The 20180-nt window shown below is 45.6% G+C and overlaps 1 protein-coding gene across 1 annotated transcript in view; it reads left to right on the top strand.

Moving 5' to 3' along the window:
- Positions 1–4149, top strand: part of LOC137432939 (pro-epidermal growth factor) — a 129822-nt gene extending 125673 nt beyond the window's left edge. Inside the window, exon 14 of the mRNA XM_078783750.1 lies at positions 3589–4149. Within this exon, the coding sequence (XP_078639876.1) occupies positions 3589–3655 (67 nt within the window). The 3' untranslated portion in view covers positions 3656–4149. The remainder of the gene's footprint in view (positions 1–3588) is intronic.
- The last annotated feature ends 16031 nt before the right edge of the window (positions 4150–20180 follow it).

Consider the following 20180-nt stretch of genomic DNA (forward strand, 5'->3'; position numbering starts at 1 on the left):
TATGTGTGTGAAGTTTGGCGATTCTATGTGCAACGGTGTAGACGTAGTGCTGCGCACAGACAGACAAACAGACAAACAGACAGACAGACAGACAGACAAACCAACCGATCAACATAGTTGCCGGAATCTTTTCCGGCAAGTAACAAACCAATCAACATGCTTGCCGGAATCTTTTCCGGCAAGTAACAAACAAACAGACAAACAAACAGACAAACGGACTCAAATGCAATACCCTTTCCTCGGGCGAGGGAAAACATAAATCGGAAAATACAAACCTGAAGTTTAGCCGTAATTTGGCTCTGAATTTGTCCTGATTACACATGATCACAGAGGGGTGAGATCATGTTTTTACTCTCTCTCTCTGCCTGTCTTGCAAACAAGCAAAATTGAAAATCATTCCAAACAGGAAACACTGTTTTTAAGGACGTCATAAAGGACACAAACAACAGGCTTGGATAACTAATGTAACGTGTTAGATTGGGTGGTGTAATAGACACTGTGTCAACAGCGGTAAACTTACGGAATTTTTTTGATACGACCTTCACAATCTTTATTCTATTTCAATTGAATTATGTATTTGAACGCTGTAGAACACAAATCGTCATATTGTCAATTTCAAAAACCTTTCGTTTAGGAGGACTTGGAAAAATATTCATACCCTGAGGGCAGAGTAACTATGAGAACAAACTGAGAACTAGAATGACACTTGGTAGATTGCATACCTCTGGCAGTCTAAACAGAGTACGTTTTGTATCCCACTGATAGGCCATATCTGGTTCCGGACCTGAACCAAAATCTAATTGGCTTGTTTTTGTTGCCTAACCAACTCGTCCACCTAGTTTTGTTATAATCTGTCCGTAATATTTTGCGATATCATTGCATATATTGTTTTTGACCCTACCACTCAATTGTGAATTAAGATTTTTTTTTAATTCTCTGATCCAGATCTGCATTCTGATATTCATCAAAATCGAATCAATTCATCCTTGTAACACACACAACCTGTCCACCAAGATTAGTTCAAATCCGTCCATAACATTTTAAGATATTGTGCCATGTATCGTTTTAGGCCCAATCTCTCAATGGTGAAGAATCACTTTTAAAATTATACGAGCCGGATCTGGATGTGGACCTTGTGTGTATTAAAATATGGACAGTAGTCGTTTATTGTTGGTTTTGTTTCCATTTATCTAAAGGCAAGAAATGAGTTTTTCTTATGGGATATCAATGAAGGATTGCTGTAATTGCCCTTTTGTTAAAGGATAGTTTATGCAATATATATATATACAGTCACGTGAAAAAGTAAGTACACCCCTTGTAAAATTTTGACTTTTTCAACATATTTTAACATACAGCTATTTGATCTTCATTTTAACAATATTGATAGATAAAGGTGATATAATATAACAAATATCATGAAACATTTACATTTTGTAGTCCATTGAATAACTTAAATAAACATAAATGCAAATTTCGCATGTGGAAAAAGTAAGTACACCCCTACATTTATCACGACTTCAAATACCTAAAATTAGAATCAGGTGCACCAGCTCAGGTGTAAATGATTAGAACATCATTAGAGAGGATCTTGGAGGAACCTGTCTTATTTAAACCTCAGACATTTCGTTTGGTTTGCTCTTTGTTGTTGAAGTGTGCGGCATCACCATGCCTGGATCAAAAGAGCTCTCTGAGGCCTTCAGAAAGAAGGTTATGGATGCCTACGAGTCTGGGAAGGGATTTAAAAAGATCTCCAAACAATTTGAAATCAATCATTCGACTGTCCGGAAGATCATCTACAAGTGGAGAAGATTCCAAACAACTGCCAACTTGTTCAGGCCAGGCCGCCCCAGCAAGTTCAGCCCGAGAGCAGGCCGCAAGATGCTGAAAGAAGTCTCCAAGAACCCCAGAATGTCATCACAGGACCTACAGGTAGCTCTTGCCACTGTTGATGTCAAAGTGCACGAGTCTACCATTAGAAAGAGGCTGCACCAATTTGATCTACATGGGAGGTGTGCCAGGAGGAAACCTTTGCTGTCCAGAAAGAACATCAGGGCAAGACTAAAGTTTGCCAATGAACACCTCAGCAAAGACTAGCACTTCTGGAACAATGTGCTCTGGACAGATGAGTCAAAGGTAGAGCTATTTGGCCACAGAACCAGAAGACATGTTTGGTGAAAACCAAAGACAGCATTTGACCACAAGAACCTGATACCAACTGTAAAGCATGGTGGTGGAAATATTATGGTTTGGGGCAGCTTTGCTGCATCAGGGCCTGGGCAGCTCACCATCATAGAATCCACTATGAATTCTTCATTGTACCAGAGGGTGTTTGAGGATAATGTGAGGCCATCTGTCGGCAAGTTGAAGCTCAACCGAAGGTGGACCTTGCAACATGACAATGACCGTAAACATACCAGTAAATCCACCAAGGAATGGCTGAAATGAAAGAAATGGAGGGTTCTGGAATGGCCAAGTCAAAGCACGGATCTAAATCCCATCGAGATGTTGTGGGGGGATTTGAAACGAGCTGTGCATGCAAGAAACCCCTCAAACATCGCACAGCTGAAAGAATTCTGCGTGGAGGAGTGGGCAAAAATTTCTCCCAGTCGATGTCAGAGACTGGTAGACAGTTATAAGAAACGCCTACTTGAGGTTGTTTCTGCCAAAGGGGGCAATACCACCTATTAGAGCCAAGGGTGTACTTACTTTTTGCACATGCGAAATTTGCATTTATGTTTATTTAAATTATACAATGGACTTCAAAATGTAAATGTTTCATGATATTTGTTATATTATATCACCTTTATCTATCAATATTGTTGAAATGAAGATCAAATAGCAATATGTTGAAAAAGTCAAAATTTTACATGGGGTGTACTTACTTTTTCACGCGACTGTATATATATATATATATATATATATATATATATATATATATATATATATACACACACATGTCCGATTGAGACAAAACTTTCAGGGTAGGATTGACACCCATGCAGAATGTTTTTCTGATAATTGTGACGTCATATGTTACGTGGTATGGCAGCCATCTTGGATTAAAAGCAAATAATTAAATAATTATTTCTCGGAAACCACTGAATGGAAAAATTTGAAACTTGCCACATTGTCAAGTTCTCCCAATGGGGGAACAAAAGCATGATAAAGATGACATAATTGGTGAAGTGGCAATGGTATACCAGCCAAAATGTTTTAATCGAATTCCTTATCCTAAAAATCTGAAATTGCATGCACATGATATATGATCCATTTGTATTGAAATATTAAAGTTATGACATCATAGGTCACATGGTTTGGCAGCCATCTTGGATAGAAAAACGAACCTTATCCGATCAACACGAAACTTCACAAATGTAATCCACTACCCATACATATGCAGAGTGATGGCATCGACCCGTTGTGGGACTATGTGGAGGCATATTGGCGACACAGTCACATTGTTCTAGTTTGGTATGCAATGTCGAGGCTCATGGCAGAACTTGAAATATTGACATGATTAATTAACATAATTAGTGTGTTCATAATATGACATCCTTCAGTACCTGAAATTGAGAAACTACTTTTCAGATCAAGATCCAGATGGAGATGTCTGCCATCATGTCATTCACTGCTATGCTCCACAAATGGACTTTAAAAATACTACACACCAACAACCAACTGCTGAACCTCTTTACCTGGAGATGATTCCTACTGAAAGGGATCGTTTTGCATTAACGATTATAAAATATGTTTTCCAGCAGTCGAGCCTTCAATGGAATATAAGCACTCATTGCACTTTAAAATTTTCACTTGATCTTATCAGATACCATCTTACCTTCACTGATGTTAATTTATGGTCTCTGGACTGTTTTTTCATACCAACTGTCTTTGTCCTTACATCCATTGTGACTCAGAGATATTTAAGGGTGGCGTTGATGGAATCCTTAGAAATAATGTGATTTGAAGAAGGGACAACTGAGGTTTGTTAAGGATTCAATTCAAGTTTCCCAAGTATGCAGGTATCATACACTTCACTTGGACAAGTGCATGTAATAATTGTCATATCAGTTTTATTTTTGAAATCATTTCTGGTTTGTACAAAAAAGCGATATTGTTTGAACAATAAAGTCATACATTTGATGAAAATGTTATGTTGTTGATTTTTGTCACTTTCATCCAAGTAATAATCACTGATCATGTGATCTGGTATTCCTCTCTCAGCGATGACGTATGGTGACTTTTTTATATACTCAGTCGAGCCTAGTGTAAGAGCTAACACATATAATAAACTATAGGGGGGGAGCCAACAAATAGGGCAAGAGAGAGGGAAACACAATACCAGTAGAGAACAGGGACATCGGGAGATCTGTGGAAGGGAGAGGGCTGGGGTGGGGTACACGGGATAACAAGATGGACACTATAAGGACTTTGAGGAAAGAAATCATAATTTGAAGGAGGTGAATTTACGGTGGATTAACAGGGGTAGAAAAGATCAAGGTTTTGGATGAGGAAAGGTGAGAGATGGTGGTGAACAACTGTTTTTAAGACCTGGAGGGAGGAGGGTGGGAGTTTGTTCCAGAGGTGGGAAAAAAAGGAATGAAAGAGTGAAGGTGAGCAGAGAGTTTTGATTTTGGCAGTTTCAACAGCAGAGGGTTTCTGGCAGATCTTGTGCTTCCTGCAGGAATATTTGGGACATCTTACCCCACGTCCAAATCCTGCCAGCACAGTAGGGTGGTCCAATAATTTGAAGATTGGATGTTCATTCCTCCACAAGCCTGCCCCTATTCCTATTGAAGAAAGTAATTTGTGGTGAAAATGTGAGCTTGATTGGACAATATTTAGAGGTTGCTCAAAATGTTGACAAATTTTAATGAATAATAAGATACAGAATTTTTAGCATCATACATCAATTCATAGATCATTATCTATTTTCAATTAATCAAATTATTTATTATTGTTATTGTTGTTGTTTGTTTGTAACCTAATAAATAATTATGTACAATGTACCATTGTACAATGTACATGTATGTTCAATTGTTCATTGTTCATTGTTCATTCATATAGTCAAATTAAGATTAAAAAGAAAACAGTAGATTAAACATTCATGTATTAATTTGACAATAAATCATTTATCGGAAAAAATAAATCATCCATCAGAAAATCCATTCTCATCATCAACCCCACAGCCGATGTTGATGGAACAGATTGCATTGCTGTTAGAGTCTCAGCAGCATGTTTCTTCTTTCTTTTATCTTCATTCTCAAGCCTGATACGCTTTCTGTTCTCCTTCACTGCCAGAGTGTTGTCCACAGATCCCATACGTGAACTTGAGGGATCCTCACGCTGCATGATAAGGAATGCTTTGTCTTCTTCATTCGTCATTTTCTCAAGCGCATCATTTGGTGAGATATCGAAGAGGGATTGAAGATCATCTTTGAACATCTGCTCCTTCACTCTATAGTTTTCGAATGCCTTGGTTCTATTTTTCTTTACCAGTTTGTAGGCATCATACAACTTCAAAAGTTGGCGCTCACAGGAATCTACTCTCTGCACTGGAATTCGTGCTATCTCCCATATGCACACACAGCTTGTACATTAAGTTTGGCACTTTCACAAACTGTATGGTGTTCTTGTATGTGATGGTACACCATTTTCTGCAATGTGTGTCCTTTGGTTGGTAGTCCCCACATATTATTTCCTTTTCAGACTTGCCCAGCAACCAAACGGTGGAAGAGCTGCGAGTTTCTGCCATCTGAAAAAAACAGGATAAATTACAAATGTTATTTTTTGAGCAACCTCTACATAAGTTCCAATTGATCTCATATTTGGTTCCTATGATCTTTATAAACATAGGAACAAGGGCAGCCTTGTGGAGCATGGATTTTTAATAGTATTAAATATTACATATATCTGTGGACCACCTCACAGCACAGCCCCCCAGCTAGCTGGCATAAACTGATTTTGAAAGGGGCAACTTTTGTACAAGGCCGACCCCAATGACCGCTCCTGGTCCGAATTCCGCAGCCCGGGGACCAACGCCCTCCAAGGCTGTGCCAAATCAATCTCCCATTTAAATGTAATTTTAATTTTCCTTTTGGAAATTTTGGCCTCATGTGTCCAACCACAGCTGCAGGTAACGACCCCTTTTCGGGTTGCTCTGCCCCTCCCTGCAGCTGTTCCAAATTCACTATGGGGACCAGTTTTTTCAAGGCTCTATCTCCCGACTCTTCCATGTCCGAGTCCAGCTCGGGGTAAAATCACCCTCCCCCCCTGCTGGGTATCCAATTTCGGACCTCTTGTACCCAAATGTTGTTTGTGGTGAGGGTCCCCTCTGTCACTTGTATCTCATCCTGGGGATATTCAGCGGACCAACTCACCTCATCCCACAGACTTTCTTGAACTCGATGAATCCCCTCCCTGATGATAGTCTGAGATGCTCGGCCGCTGTGTCCAATCATTCATCTCTTCCCCAACCAATTGTGGCCCCAACAGGTATTTTTCTATACACACCCGGTCCGGTTCCGTTACACGGACCTCCAATATTTTTTACCCCTTGATGCTGCAAAAGTCCCAATTCCTCTCCCTATTGTTGCATTGTAACATCCACACCAGACCGACAACCTGCCAGGTCTTTTCCATCCAAACATTCCCCATTTAAATTTGAGTTTCCCCATTTACCTCTAGACACTCCCTATTTACCTCCAAACATGCCGTTTACTGTGCCCCAAGTGTATCAGCTTGGGTTTCACACTCTTCCATTTCCAATGTTAATTCCCCCCATTTTGATTCAAATTATGTTGCCCATGGCTTCTCCTGTGCCCCGTTTTCATTCTTTTGTTCTTCCTTTAATTCACTTGTCCAACCATCAATTTTGTCACTCATTCCTCCCATCTGTTTCCCATTTGTATTAACATCCTCTTTTATTTCCCTAATATTACCCTCTATTCCATCAATTTTGTCGCTTATTCCCTTCATATCTCCCCTTAATTGTTCACACAATCCCCTCATTTATCCCCTCATATCTCCCCTTAATTGTTCAGCCAATCGTTCACTCCGGGCATTCATTTCCTCCATTTTCCTAATTAATTGAACTAAGGCCTGGTCGGGTATCACGGCCATTCCCATTGTTCCCGGCTCCTTTGTAGGAGAGGGGGGTGGGCTAATGTTCGGGACGGGGAAGTTCCACTCCTATCCTCTAATCCCTCTATCTCCGGCTCGCTTCCATAGTCTTCGGGATCCTCCACCCGCTCAGCCATGCCATTCACGTCCGCCATTACGTGCTGGCAAAGCGGTTCCCACTCGTGCGTATTTTACCTCAGAAAAGAAAATTGAAATTTCACGCCACTCTGTTTGCGCACTTCCCACACGAATCGACGATAAAACTTGGACACCCCGGTACAACGATCACCTCCCCCCTCAACGAGAGAGACAATCGTTAAAAATTTTGAATTCTGAAAGCTGAGCGCAATTTGCTCTCAGCGGGTGTCGAACTCGCAACCTTCAGACGCCAAGTGTCCGAGGTTCGAATCCCAAACTCCTGACACCAGTTGTCATGTGCCTGCACTGTAGTGCACAGGGTGATACGGATGACCAAATGAGCTTTAACTCCAAGGAGTTCAATCCAATGATGACGTTATTCTTTACATGTGAGGAAAAAGAGGATGACAAACTTACCTGGACGGCTTCCACCCGACGTCTTCGCACCTGGATAATCAATTAACTCAAACCAATACGGAATTAAAATGTACAAAAATACCAGCTTTATTGAAGAATGCCGGTAACAACAGAATGCACGGTAAAACTAAATTCCTAATTGGAGTGCCCCCATACAGACTCGTATACAACACAAAGGGGATAAATAAATGAAAGTAAATGCGTTAGTTTTGTGGGCACTTAGCTCCAAGCTGCTCTTGAACCTCATCAGGAATCATCCAGGCCCCCATGTCCTTGCGCAGGAACCACATGCTGCACTGCCTCGAGTGGGAACTAGGCCTCCTGTGCAGTCCGTGTCTCTTTTCAGAAATTGTTTTTCACTTGGAAGTTGTGGGTTATGATATGTAAATAACGGTGGGAAAAGTCTGATTTGATGCAATTTATTTTGATAGGGGATGTAGACTTTCTATAGGCACTGTATATATACATATATGTACATATACATATATATATACATATATATATATATATATATATATATATATATATATATATATATATATATATATATATATATATATATATATATATATATATATATGATGTCATGCACACAAAAATTGGCACACACACGTCAATATTCGACTAAAGGTGGCAGGAGTTTGGAATTTGTTCATGGTGCTGGGGATAACTCGCCTACTCTTCGTGAAAGACACCATGGCTTAAACATCCATCAACTAATGCCAGCAGACAGGAGGCCCAACTTCATGCCCATCCAATGGACAAGTCGGGATTGGTTAGGATTCGCCCTGCCTGTCCAATGTAGCAATGCAATAATTTACATTTGGATTGGAAATCGAAGTCCACGCTTGAAGGCGCAAAGGTATAAGGGAGCTACCTGTGAACCATCCTACCTGTGCACATGTAGTGTATCTCAGTAATTATACAATATAATTCCTCTGCACAAAGAAGCCGTTACCGGCGAGACTGTTTAAATAAATGAACGCGTTAGCGTGGGAAAGCGTCGAACAAACCCCAATTCCTGCATTCACGAAAACCACACCCTTTAAACGCTCTTCCAGAATCTCCCACAACCGCGTCTCACTTTGTTTGGTGTCAACATGAGATGCGAATTGTATGCCGGGTGGCTCACCTTGTTCCAGGTGAGTTTGTAAAGTTTATTATTTTATCATTCATAATATTGTATATTGTGGTCAATTCTCTCAAATTCAACACAAACCTCGTACTCACTCATTTCTGCTTCTGTAATCTAGTCGCAAGTAATGTAACAGCATTAGATCAAATGTCAAGTATAGGGACTTTTTTGAACTGACCATTAACCTTGTATCTAATACAAACTCAATTAATTTAATTTTTAACCTTAAATTAAATCGATCAGACACACATGAAATGGGCCATTTTTAACATTTGAAAGCATCTGTAAATCATATTATAATATTAATCACGATTAATGATCTTAATGGAGATATCAAATACAGCGTGGCAAAAATCATTAAAATACTTTTTTCAGTGTCATCGTAACCCAGGAAAAGGTTTTATGAGTGTCAGAAACAAATATTTTACAAGTGTCACAGATAAAACAGAAGCGCTCCAAAGTGATCATGACTCATGGTGATCAATAAATCATTGGCTTAGCACTAGAAATCAACAAATGACCTCAAGGAAATGATTACTTTCCTATGAATATAATGGATTAATTTCAATCTTTTAATGTGACCAATCATCTTTAATTCATTTTTCTCCTTTTTATGTTCCGACTTTGTGATTAACCTATGTGTCGCTATCGATCAACTTTATCTAAAACTTTATCGATAATATATATTCGCATAACGTTCGCATAACGTGTATATATATATATATATATATATATATATATATATATATATATATATATATATATATATACAGTCACGTGAAAAAGTAAGTACACCCCATGTAAAGTTTTGACTTTTTCAACATATTTCAACATGCAGCTATTTGATCTTCATTTCAACAATATTGATAGATAAAGGTGAAATAATATAACAAATATCATGAAACATTTACATTTTGTAGTCCATTGTATAATTTAAATAAACATAAATGCAAATTTCACATGTGGAAAAAGTAAGTACACCCTTGGCTCTAATAGGTGGTATTGCCCCCTTTGGCAGAAACAACCTCAAGTAGGCGTTTCTTATAATTGTCTACCAGTCTCTGACATCGACTGGGAGAAATTTTTGCCCACTCCTCCATGCAGAATTCTTTCAGTTGTGCGATGTTTGAGGGGTTTCTTGCATGCACAGTTCGTTTCAAATCCCCCCACAACATCTCGATGGGATTTAGATCCGGGCTTTGACTTGGCCATTCCAGAATCCTCCATTTCTTTCTTTTCAGCCATTCCTTGGTGGATTTACTGGTATGTTTAGGGTCATTGTCATGTTGCAAGGTCCACCTTCGGTTGAGCTTCAACTTGCCGACAGATGGCCTCACATTATCCTCAAGCACCCTCTGGTACAATGAAGAATTCATAGTGGATTCTATGATGGTGAGCTGCCCAGGTCCTGATGCAGCAAAGCTGCCCCAAACCATAATATTTCCACCACCATGCTTTGCAGTTGGTATCAGGTTCTTGTGGTCAACTGCTGTCTTTGGTTTTCGCCAAACATGTCTTCTGGTACTGTGGCCAAATAGCTCGACCTTTGACTCATTTGTCCAGAGCACATTGTTCCAGAAGTGCTGGTCTTTGCCTAGGTGCTCATTGGCAAACTTTAGTCTTGCCCTGATGTTCTTTCTGGACAGCAAAGGTTTCCTCCTGGCACACCTCCCATGTAGATCAAATTTGTGCAGCCTCTTTCTAATGGTAGACTCGTGCACTTTGACATCAACAGTGGCAAGAGCTACCTGTAGGTCCCGTGATGACATTCTGGGGTTCTTCGAGACTTCTTTCAGCATCTTGCGGTCTGCTCTCGGGCTGACCTTGCTTGGGCGGCCTGGCCTGAACAAGTTGGCAGTTGTTTGGAATCTTCTCCACTTGTTGATGATCTTCCGGACAGTCGAATGATTGATTTCAAATATTGTTTGGAGAACTTTTTAAATCCCTTCCTAGACTCGTAGGCATCTATAACCTTCTTTCTGAAGGCCTCAGAGAGCTCTTTTGATCTAGGCATGGTGACACCGCACACTTCAACAACAAAGAGCAAACCAAACTAAATGTCTGAGGTTTAAATAAGACAGGTTCCTCCACGATCCTCTCTAACGATGTTCTAATCATTTGCACCTGAGCTGGTGCACCTGATTCTCATTTTAGGTATTTGAAGTAGTGATAAATGTCGGGGTGTACTTACTTTTTCCACATGCAAAATTTGCATTTTAGTTATTTAAATTATACAACGGACTACAAAATGTAAATATTTCATGGTATTTGTTATATTATACCACCTTCATCTATCAATATTGTTGAAATGAAGATCAAATAGCTGTATGTTGAAATATGTTGAAAAAGTCAAAACTTTACATGGGGTGTACTTACTTTTTCACGTGACTGTATATGTATGAACAGAGTGCCTCCATAAAGTCTAAACGCCCTTTTCAAAATTTTCACCTTTTGTTGCCTTAAAGAATTTCGACTTTTCCACCTTTATTTGCACATCGCACAACGCAACAACTTCCAAGTGAAAAAAAAAGTTCTTCAAATTTCAGAAAATTAATTAAAAATACAAAACTAGAATATCTTGCCTGGATATGTGTCCACCCCCCTGAATTAATACCTGGTGGAAGCACCTTTGTCAGCAATTACAGTTGTGAGTCTGCAGCGATAGGTCTCGACCAACTTTACACACTTTTTTGGGGCAATATTTGCCCATTATTCTGTACAAAACTGTTCAAGCTCAGTTAAGTTGTGTGGGAAGCGTTGATGAACAACAATCTTCAAGTCATGCCACAGATTTTCGATTGGATTTAGGTCTGGGCTTCGACTGGGCCACTCAAGGACATTTATCTTTTTGTTGGTTGGCCACTCCAGCATAGCTTTGGTTGTGTGCTTCAGGTCATTGTCATGCTGAAAGGTGAACTTCCGTCCCAATTTCAGCTTTCTTGCAAAGGGCAGCAGATTTTCCTCTCGGATTTTTCTGTATTTTGCTCCATCCATTTTCCCTTCTATCCTGACAAGGCCCCAGTCCCTGCTGATGAGAAACATCCCCATAATATGATGCTGCCACCACCATGCTTCAGAGTAGGGATGGTGTTCTTTCAGTGATGTGCTGTGTTTGGTTTGTACCAAACATAACGTTTTGCATTTACGCCAAAAAGTTTATCTTGGTTTCATCAGACCACAAAACGTTTTGCCACAAGGCTTCAAAATCTCTGGAGGGGTTTTTTGGCATCGTACTATAATTCACCAAATGTCCATCCATCTGTCTGTCTGTCTGTCCGTTCGAAGGTACCGTAAAAACTGCTGAACCAATCGCAACGATATTTTGGGTGGGTAATCCTGGGATCTCCAGGAGTAAAATAGGCTATTTCGTTTTGCAAATTTCAGCTTTAATCTCCTGTATTCTCAGGTTTGGACTCCCGCATAACATTCAGGTTTGCATAACGTTCATTGTGACGATGTTGTTTTTTTCCGGGTGCCGCACAAACGGCTGCACCGATCGCTGCACAGCTGCACCGATCAAACTCGGTGACCTCGGACAAAGACCTTTTATAAGGACACGGGTTGAATCCCTGCTTGAGAGAATTTCAAACCCCTCCCCGCCATCACGGCCATCTCTCCAACTCACAATCCCACGAGATATGCGGAAAGGACGACCCAAAACCAATATAAACATCATTCGTATATAAACATCATTAAAAGTAAATAATGACCTCGGCCAGTTCAAACGACATTTAATCTCTACATGAGAGAATTCCACATAGCTATTTGGGCAGTGAATATGCTAACAGATCGCGGTCTCCATCGATCTTGCCAAGACCGTAACACCTATCGGCTCAAAATCCTTTTAACTGTTGATTTGGTTGTTTTTACAATGAAGGAAACATTAACAATGTTGTTAAAAGTTTATTTTGTGATTAATTGGAGTTATGTTGTTTGGAATTAAAAAAGAGATATCGAGTTCAAGTGAATGACGACATGCCGTGATGGTTTCTACTTTCTGAACGTGAACTTCGTGGATCGCCATATCCAGATTCGCCACGGACACACGATCGATGTTTCTATACGTGAACGTACCCGTTTGTTTGCGAACGGGTACGTTTTTCATGGAAGTCCTTCACGAACTTGCTGTCCATGTCTAACGTGCGACTGAAGGTGCTACAGGAATGTGGAATTGATTGGTTTCATGCTTTAGCATTCGCCGTATCTGCATTGCCTGTTTGCTTCTGGCTTCCCACCCATGCGTAGCACGGGTATCTCACTAGTACCTCAAATGGGACTCAAGGTGGGCTTTTTGAGTAATGGCTTCCTTCTTGCCACCCTACCGTACAGGCCAGACTTGTGGAGTGCTTGGGATATTGTTGTCACATGCACACAATGACCAGTTTTTGCCATAAATGCCGGTAGTTCCTTCAAAGTTGCTATTGGCCTCTCTGAGCAGTCTCCTCCTTGCTTGATTATCCAGTTTTGAGGGATGGCCTGATCTTGGTAGGGTATTGGTGTTAGCATTCGCCTTCCACTTCTTCATGATTGTCTTGACTGTGCTCCAAGGGATATTCAAGGCCGTTGAAATATTTTTATACCCATCCCCTGATCTGTGCGTTTCCACAACTTTATCCTGGAGGTCTTTTGAAAGCTCCTTGGTGCTCATGGTTGAGTCTTTGCTGTGAACTGCACTACCCAGCAGAGGAAACCTACGGAAACAGCTGATTTTATTATGAAATAATCAGAATCACGACAATTTAACACAGGTGGAGATCAATTAACTCGGTGTGTGATTTTGAAGGTGGTTGGTTACACAAGAGCTAACTTATAATTGCAATTATAAGGGAGGTGGCAATGGTCCTTAAAATACCTTTATAATGTCAATTGCAATGGTCCTTAAAACACACTTATCAATCCAACTTATCCCTCCCCCTTCCCAAGCCCTCACCCTCACACAGATCTCCCGATGTCCCTGCTCTCCATCTTGTTCTCCAGCTCCCTTTATCATATGTTTTATGTGTCAGTTTGTCTTTTTCGTGCTTTCAAAAACCTTTTATTTAGTAGTACTTGGACAAAATATTACGGCATTTTACGTCATCACGACCAATCAAATTTGCCACTCGTAGACCCGGCCCATGCCCCTGTTTTTCAAGACAGTGTGGGGTAATGTTTTCTATCAACTCTCCAGTTATTGTAAGTACTGACAAATAAACCAAGTATATTAAGAGCTCTTAAAAACAAAAATGTACTATTTAATGTGCGTACCATAATGTTTATTGGAAGATGGTTTTGTAATGGTTCATTTTAAGTATTGTGTCTTTCATCGTGTTCAACTGGTTAAACTTTTAGTGTTAAATGGGCATTGCAGGACAAATTGGTTGATGAGGCTCACGGAATGTGTGGGAAAATGATGGTGAGCTCACCTTTATCATGTCAATCGCCTCATGGAGTGGAGCTATTTCCTCTAGCAAACTTAGGGTAATTAAGGCAATAAAATGAGAGATACCTGATTTTACTCTCATTCAGGAGATCTGCTCTTCCACATCAACAGCCATTGGGTATTAAAGCACGTAAACAGATTCTATCAAAATGGCTACCGCAGGCACGCAGTGCATCATGGGTAAATATTTGACTTTTATAACGAAACAGCATTCGGACTCATTTGCAATCAGAGTGGATTTTATTTCCCACATCCGTTTGTAAGTTTTAACGTTATCGTTTCACGGAAGCTTGCGTGTCGGTCTGTTGGACAGTTCGGTCAAAGCATGTGACAGCTTCTGTTGGACATGTGACGATGACGGGTGAAGTTTTGGAACAGGCCCTAGCAGTCAATGATTGGACATGCAAGGTTATATAGAAGGGAAGTGACATGATGTTAATCATATTGTGTAAACTATGTGAGTTTCTCATTTCTCCATAAAAAAAATCCAGTTACTCCAAGAAGTTTGCATTCACCAATGAATGTGTAAGTCTTGCAGCACCCATTTGGCCTACTGGTGGTGCCTAAAGAAAACGTATTGCAATGTGTAACTAATGATGCGTCTTTGTACACTGAGTATTGACTGGTAACAACCTTCATTGCTGAAAATTAATGCTTTTCGTCAAAAAATTTAACTTCTCTAAGTTAAGTCGTGAAGACAATGGTCCTTAAACAATGACATGGAATCATCATCGGCCTGTTTTCAGCACATTGCAGGACGAAGGCCTCCCTCACTCAAGTTGCTGGGAATTGGCCTACTCGCTTCCACGCTTGCCATATGTGGGATGGCATGAGAAACCGGCCAGAAATTTGTAATTTATTCAGTGTGCCAGTGCCAGTTCACCTACTTATTCCGAAATACATCATGGGGTCTTTAATGGCCAGCAACAACCAGTGCTGACAGACGGCTCATCCGGCTTAAAATACATCTGATAGACTCTGCACACAATGATGTATCTCATTGCACACGAAACACCTGGAAGACCTTTTAACCTAGGTATATATTACAGTCGAGGCTAGACAGATCAAATGTGAGTGTGTAGGAGCTATGCTCCAACGTAAATCGGAAGAATGGACGCGACAAAAAGCTGGAATTCGTCCGAGTTTCTTTATTGTGTCAAATCAACTCGGGTACTCTGAAAAGCCCGTTTATCGGGCAGCAATATATATACACATTATCCCGGAGCGTTTGCCCGGGAAAGGCGAGAGGGGGCGTGCCCGGGCGTCCTGGACGAGGCCTGGCAAGTCGAGAGCGGGCATGCCCGGGCATGCCGGACGAGCCTGGCATGGTGATCGCTCCGCGTCCTCGGTAGGTGCAAGGCGATTGTGTATACCCAGCGGTAGCCGCTACACACGTCCCCCCAGAATCGACTTGCACCGGCAGGGTCAATTTAAGGGGGGTCCTGATGACCCGGCCGAAGCGACCCCTGACGGGTCGTGGGGGTGGGGGTCCGGTGTGGTGGTGGGCGGTCGAGTGGGGGGCACCATGGACGGGGGGCGGCCTCGCGGAAGCGGAAGGGCCAACCGTGGCGGTTGGTCGATGTCCACGTGCGCCGGCTTGAGGCGGTCCACTGCAATCCGGTCCGACCTGCCGCCGATGCCGATGACGAACGACTTGTCGTCCCGTCGCAGGATCCGGAAGGGCCCGTCGTACGGCGGCCGGAGTGGCCACCGATGTGCGTCATGATGCACAAAAACGTACTCCGCTGTGCGAAGCGCTGGGGGGACGTAGGACTGGGGGTCACCGTGGTGGGACGTTGGCACGGGGGCAAACCGTCGGGCGGTCTCCTGGAGGTCCGAGCGCTGGTGAGCTGCGGACCAGGGACTGGTAGCCTCGGGCACGAATTCGCCCGGGATGCGTAGCGCCTGGCCGTAGACAAGCTCGGTGGTGGATGCCCGGAGGACCTCCTTGGGGGCCATGCGGAGGCCCAAAAGGACCCACGGCAGCCGGTCGGCCCAACCGCCGTCCTGAAGGCCGGCCATGAGCGCGGCCTTCATGGAGTGGTGGAATCGCTCGCACAATCCGTTGGCTTGGGGGTGGTAGGCCGTAGTACGGTGGAGCTTGACCCCCAGGTTGCGGGCGACCGTGCCCCACAGCTCGGAGGTGAACTGCGGTCCGCGGTCCGACGAGATGTCCGCCGGTGCGCCGAAGCGGGCGACCCAGGTGGCGATGAAAGCCTGCGCCACGTCGGCGGTGGTGGTGGAGACGAGGGGAACGGCCTCCGGCCACCTGGTGGTCATGTCCACCATGGTGAGCAGGTGTGTGAAACCCCGAGATGGGGGGAGGGGGCCCACCAGGTCCACGTTGACATGGTCGAAACGTCGTTCGGGCACGGTGAAAGGTGCCAGCGGGGCCTGGGTGTGTCGGTGGACCTTGGCCTGTTGGCAGGCCGTGCAGGTGCTGGTCCAATCGCGGACGTCCCGTCGAAGGCCGTGCCAGACGAATCGCGCCGACACCAGCTTCTGGGAAGCTTTCCGGCCTGGGTGGGAAAGGCGGTGGAGGGAGGCGAAGATGCGGCGTTGCCAGGTAACGGGCATGATGGGGCGAGGCTGGCCTTGGGAGACGTCGCAGAGCAGGACAGTGTCCGCGAAGGGGATGTTGGCCAGGCGGAGGCCTGTGTCCGCCGCCTGGAGGGCTTGCACCGTGGTGTCGGTGGTTTGGTCCGCCGCCATAAGCGCGAAGTCCACGCCGAGGTGGACCGCGTTCGCGCTGGCCCGAGAAAGACAGTCGGCCACGGCGTTGTCTTTGCCGGCGACGTGCCGGATGTCCGTGGTAAACTCCGACACGGCGGAGAGGTGGCGCTGTTGGCGGGCCGACCACGGCTCCGTGACCTTGGCCATTGTGTAAACCAACGGCTTGTGGTCGACGAACGCCGTGAAGGGTCGGCCCTCCAGGAGGTGGCGGAAATGGCGAACGGCCAGGTGTAGACCAAGGAGCTCACGGTCAAACGTGCTATATTTGAGCTCGTTCGGCCAGAGTTGCCGGCTGAAAAAACTGAGTGGCTGCCAAACCCCGTTCACCCATTGCTCATGTACGGCGCCCACCGCGTAGTCGGAGGCATCCGTGGTGAGGGCGATGGGAGCGTTGAGCACCGGGTGAGCGAGCAGTGTTGCGTTGGCGAGGGCCCACTTTGAGCTTTTAAAGGCCGCGTCCATTGCTGCGGACCAGACGACATCGTGCTTGGCCGGCTTGCCCTGGAGGGCTTCGTAGAGGGGCCGCATGAGTTGAGCAGTGCGGGGCACGAAGCGGTGATAGAAATTCACCATTCCCAGGAATTCCTGCAGGGCCTTTATGGAGCGGGGACGTGGAAACGTGGTGATGGCCTCGACCTTGGTTGGCAGCGGCACAGCCCCGTTCTTGGTGATGTGATGGCCCAAAAAATCAACGGCCGTCGTGCCGAAGTGGCATTTGGCCGGGTTGACGATGAGGCCATGCTCGCTGAGGCGCCCGAACAGTGTTCGGAGGTGGAGGAGGTGCTCGGCCCGGGACGTGCTGGCGACGAGGATGTCGTCCAGGTAAACGAAGAGGAACAGCAGGTCGCGCAGCACGCCGTCCATCAAGCGCTGGAATGCCTGAGCCACGTTCTTGAGGCCAAACGGCATTCGCAGGAATTCGAATAAGCCGAACGGCGTGATGACGGCCGTTTTTGGGACGTCGGCCACCCTGACAGGTACCTGGTGGTATCCCCGTATTAAATCGATCTTTGAAAAAATGACCCGTCCTGCCAAACGGGCGGAGAAGTCTTGGATGTGCGGGATCGGATACCTGTCAGGGGTGGTAGCATCGTTAAGGCGGCGGTAGTCGCCACATGGGCGCCAGCCGCCCCCTGGTTTTGGGACGATGTGTAGTGGCGAAGCCCACGCGCTATCCGAGCGCCGCACGATGCCGAGGTGTTCCAAAGCGTCGAACTCGGCTCTGGCCACGGCGAGCTTGGCTGGGTCGAGGCGGCGGGCTCTGGCGTAGACCGGCGGGCCCGTGGTTGGTATGTGGTGCTCAATCCCATGTCGTACTGCGACGGCCGAAAACGTCGGCCGCGTGAGGGCCGGGAACTCCGTGAGCAGACGAGCAAACTCGTTCGCCGCCGGGAGGGCGCATGCCAGCTCGGTCGGAGCGGAGCTGCTCAATGTGCATACCAGGGAGCTGAAGGTCACGGCGTTGATGAGGCGACGCCGTTGGACGTCCACCAGCAGTCCGTGTGCGCAGAGGAAGTCGGCGCCTAGCAGAGCCATGGGCCCGCTTGCGGTTACAAAAGTCCAATTAAAGCATTGGCCGCCGAAGCAGACGGTGACGTTGCGCAGGCCGAAGGTGCGGATGGCCGATCCGTTGGCCGCAACCAAGGAGGGGCCGCAAACCGCGGACTGCCTGTCCTGATCGGAGGCGGGTATGACGCTCAGTTGGGCGCCGGTGTCACACAGGAAGCGCTGTCCGGACGCTTTGTCCCTGATGAAAAGTAAGTTGCCCGTGTGGCCGGCGCTCATGGCTGGTAATGAACGCCGGCCCGGCCGTTTCCCGGCTTGCCAAAGGTGCACGGGGGTTGGCATGTCCGGGCCTTCTGTCCGAACCTGGCATAATAAAAACACCACGCCTGGTCAGGTGGAAGCCCTGGTCATCGTGCTGGAGGTGGTCGGCGCGGCGTAGCAGCCGCCAATTGCATTGGCAGTTCGGTCGTCGACCGTGCCGGGTGCTCGGGCACCATGGGTGTTGCTTCGGACGGCGGTGGGCTCCAGGTCGCTGCTCCAATGCGTTGGCCTGCCGCGGAGATCTTGTCGGCTTCCCTGGCGAGGGCGCGGCGATCCGTGATCGTCGTGCTTGCCAGGGCGAGGCGTACCTGGCTGGGCAGCTGACGGAGGAAAAGCTCCCGGAACAGGAATGCCTGAGAGTGCTCGCCGAGCAGCGAAAGCATGTAGTCCATTCGCTCGGACGGGCGCGTGTCGCCGAGCTCGGGCAGGTCGAGCAGGCGCCGTGCGCGTTCCGCCGATGAGAGGGCGAAAGCGTCGAGGAGGAGCTTTTTAATCACGTCGTATTTGTCAGCGGCTGGCGGGCTCTCGAGGAGGCTCAGGGCGCGGGCCGCGGTGGTGGAGCCGAGCGCTGCTACCACATGGTGGAAGCGGGTGTCGTCGGCCGTGATGCCTCGCAGGGCGAACAGGGAGTCCGCCTGGGCGAACCAAACCACCACGTGAGCCTCCCAGAAGGTAGGCAGTTTGAGGGTAACTGCCGTGTCCATGTCGGGTCACCAATGTAGGAGCTATGCTCCAACGTAAATCGGAAGAATGGACGCGACAAAAAGCTGGAATTCGTCCGAGTTTCTTTATTGTGTCAAATCAACTCGGGTACTCTGAAAAGCCCGTTTATCGGGCAGCAATATATATACACATTATCCCGGAGCGTTTGCCCGGGAAAGGCGAGAGGGGGCATGCCTGGGCGTCCCGGACGAGGCCTGGCAAGTCGAGAGCGGGCATGCCCGGGCGTCCCGGACGAGCCCGGCATGGTGATCGCTCCGCGTCCTCGGTAGGTGCAAGGCGATTGTGTATACCCAGCGGTAGCCGCTACAAGTGTGCATATATCAAAGGCTGGAGTACCCCAAAGCAGTGTTTTAGGCCCAACTTATTCCTAATCTTCATCAATGTCCTCATTGACTCTGAAAACTCCTTTTTATCTCTTTGCTGATGACTCCACTCACTGCCATGGCATCCCTCATCCTTCTGAGAGACGGGCAGACAGCCGCTTCCCTCTCCTCATACCTTGACAAAATCACAATCTGGTCAAACATGTCGAATAGATCTTTCAATCCCGAGAAATCCCACAGACTCACTCTCTCTATCTCTCCGATAGGAATGTACCGCAAACCCTCCCAATCTACTTTCTCAACAACCTACTTGAAGAGGTTCAGTCACACAAACTCTTGGGTC

Source organism: Myxine glutinosa, chromosome 8 (genome assembly GCF_964187855.1).
Source record: "Myxine glutinosa chromosome 8, kmMyxGlut1.1, whole genome shotgun sequence".
Classification (NCBI taxonomy): Eukaryota; Metazoa; Chordata; class Myxini; order Myxiniformes; family Myxinidae; genus Myxine; species Myxine glutinosa.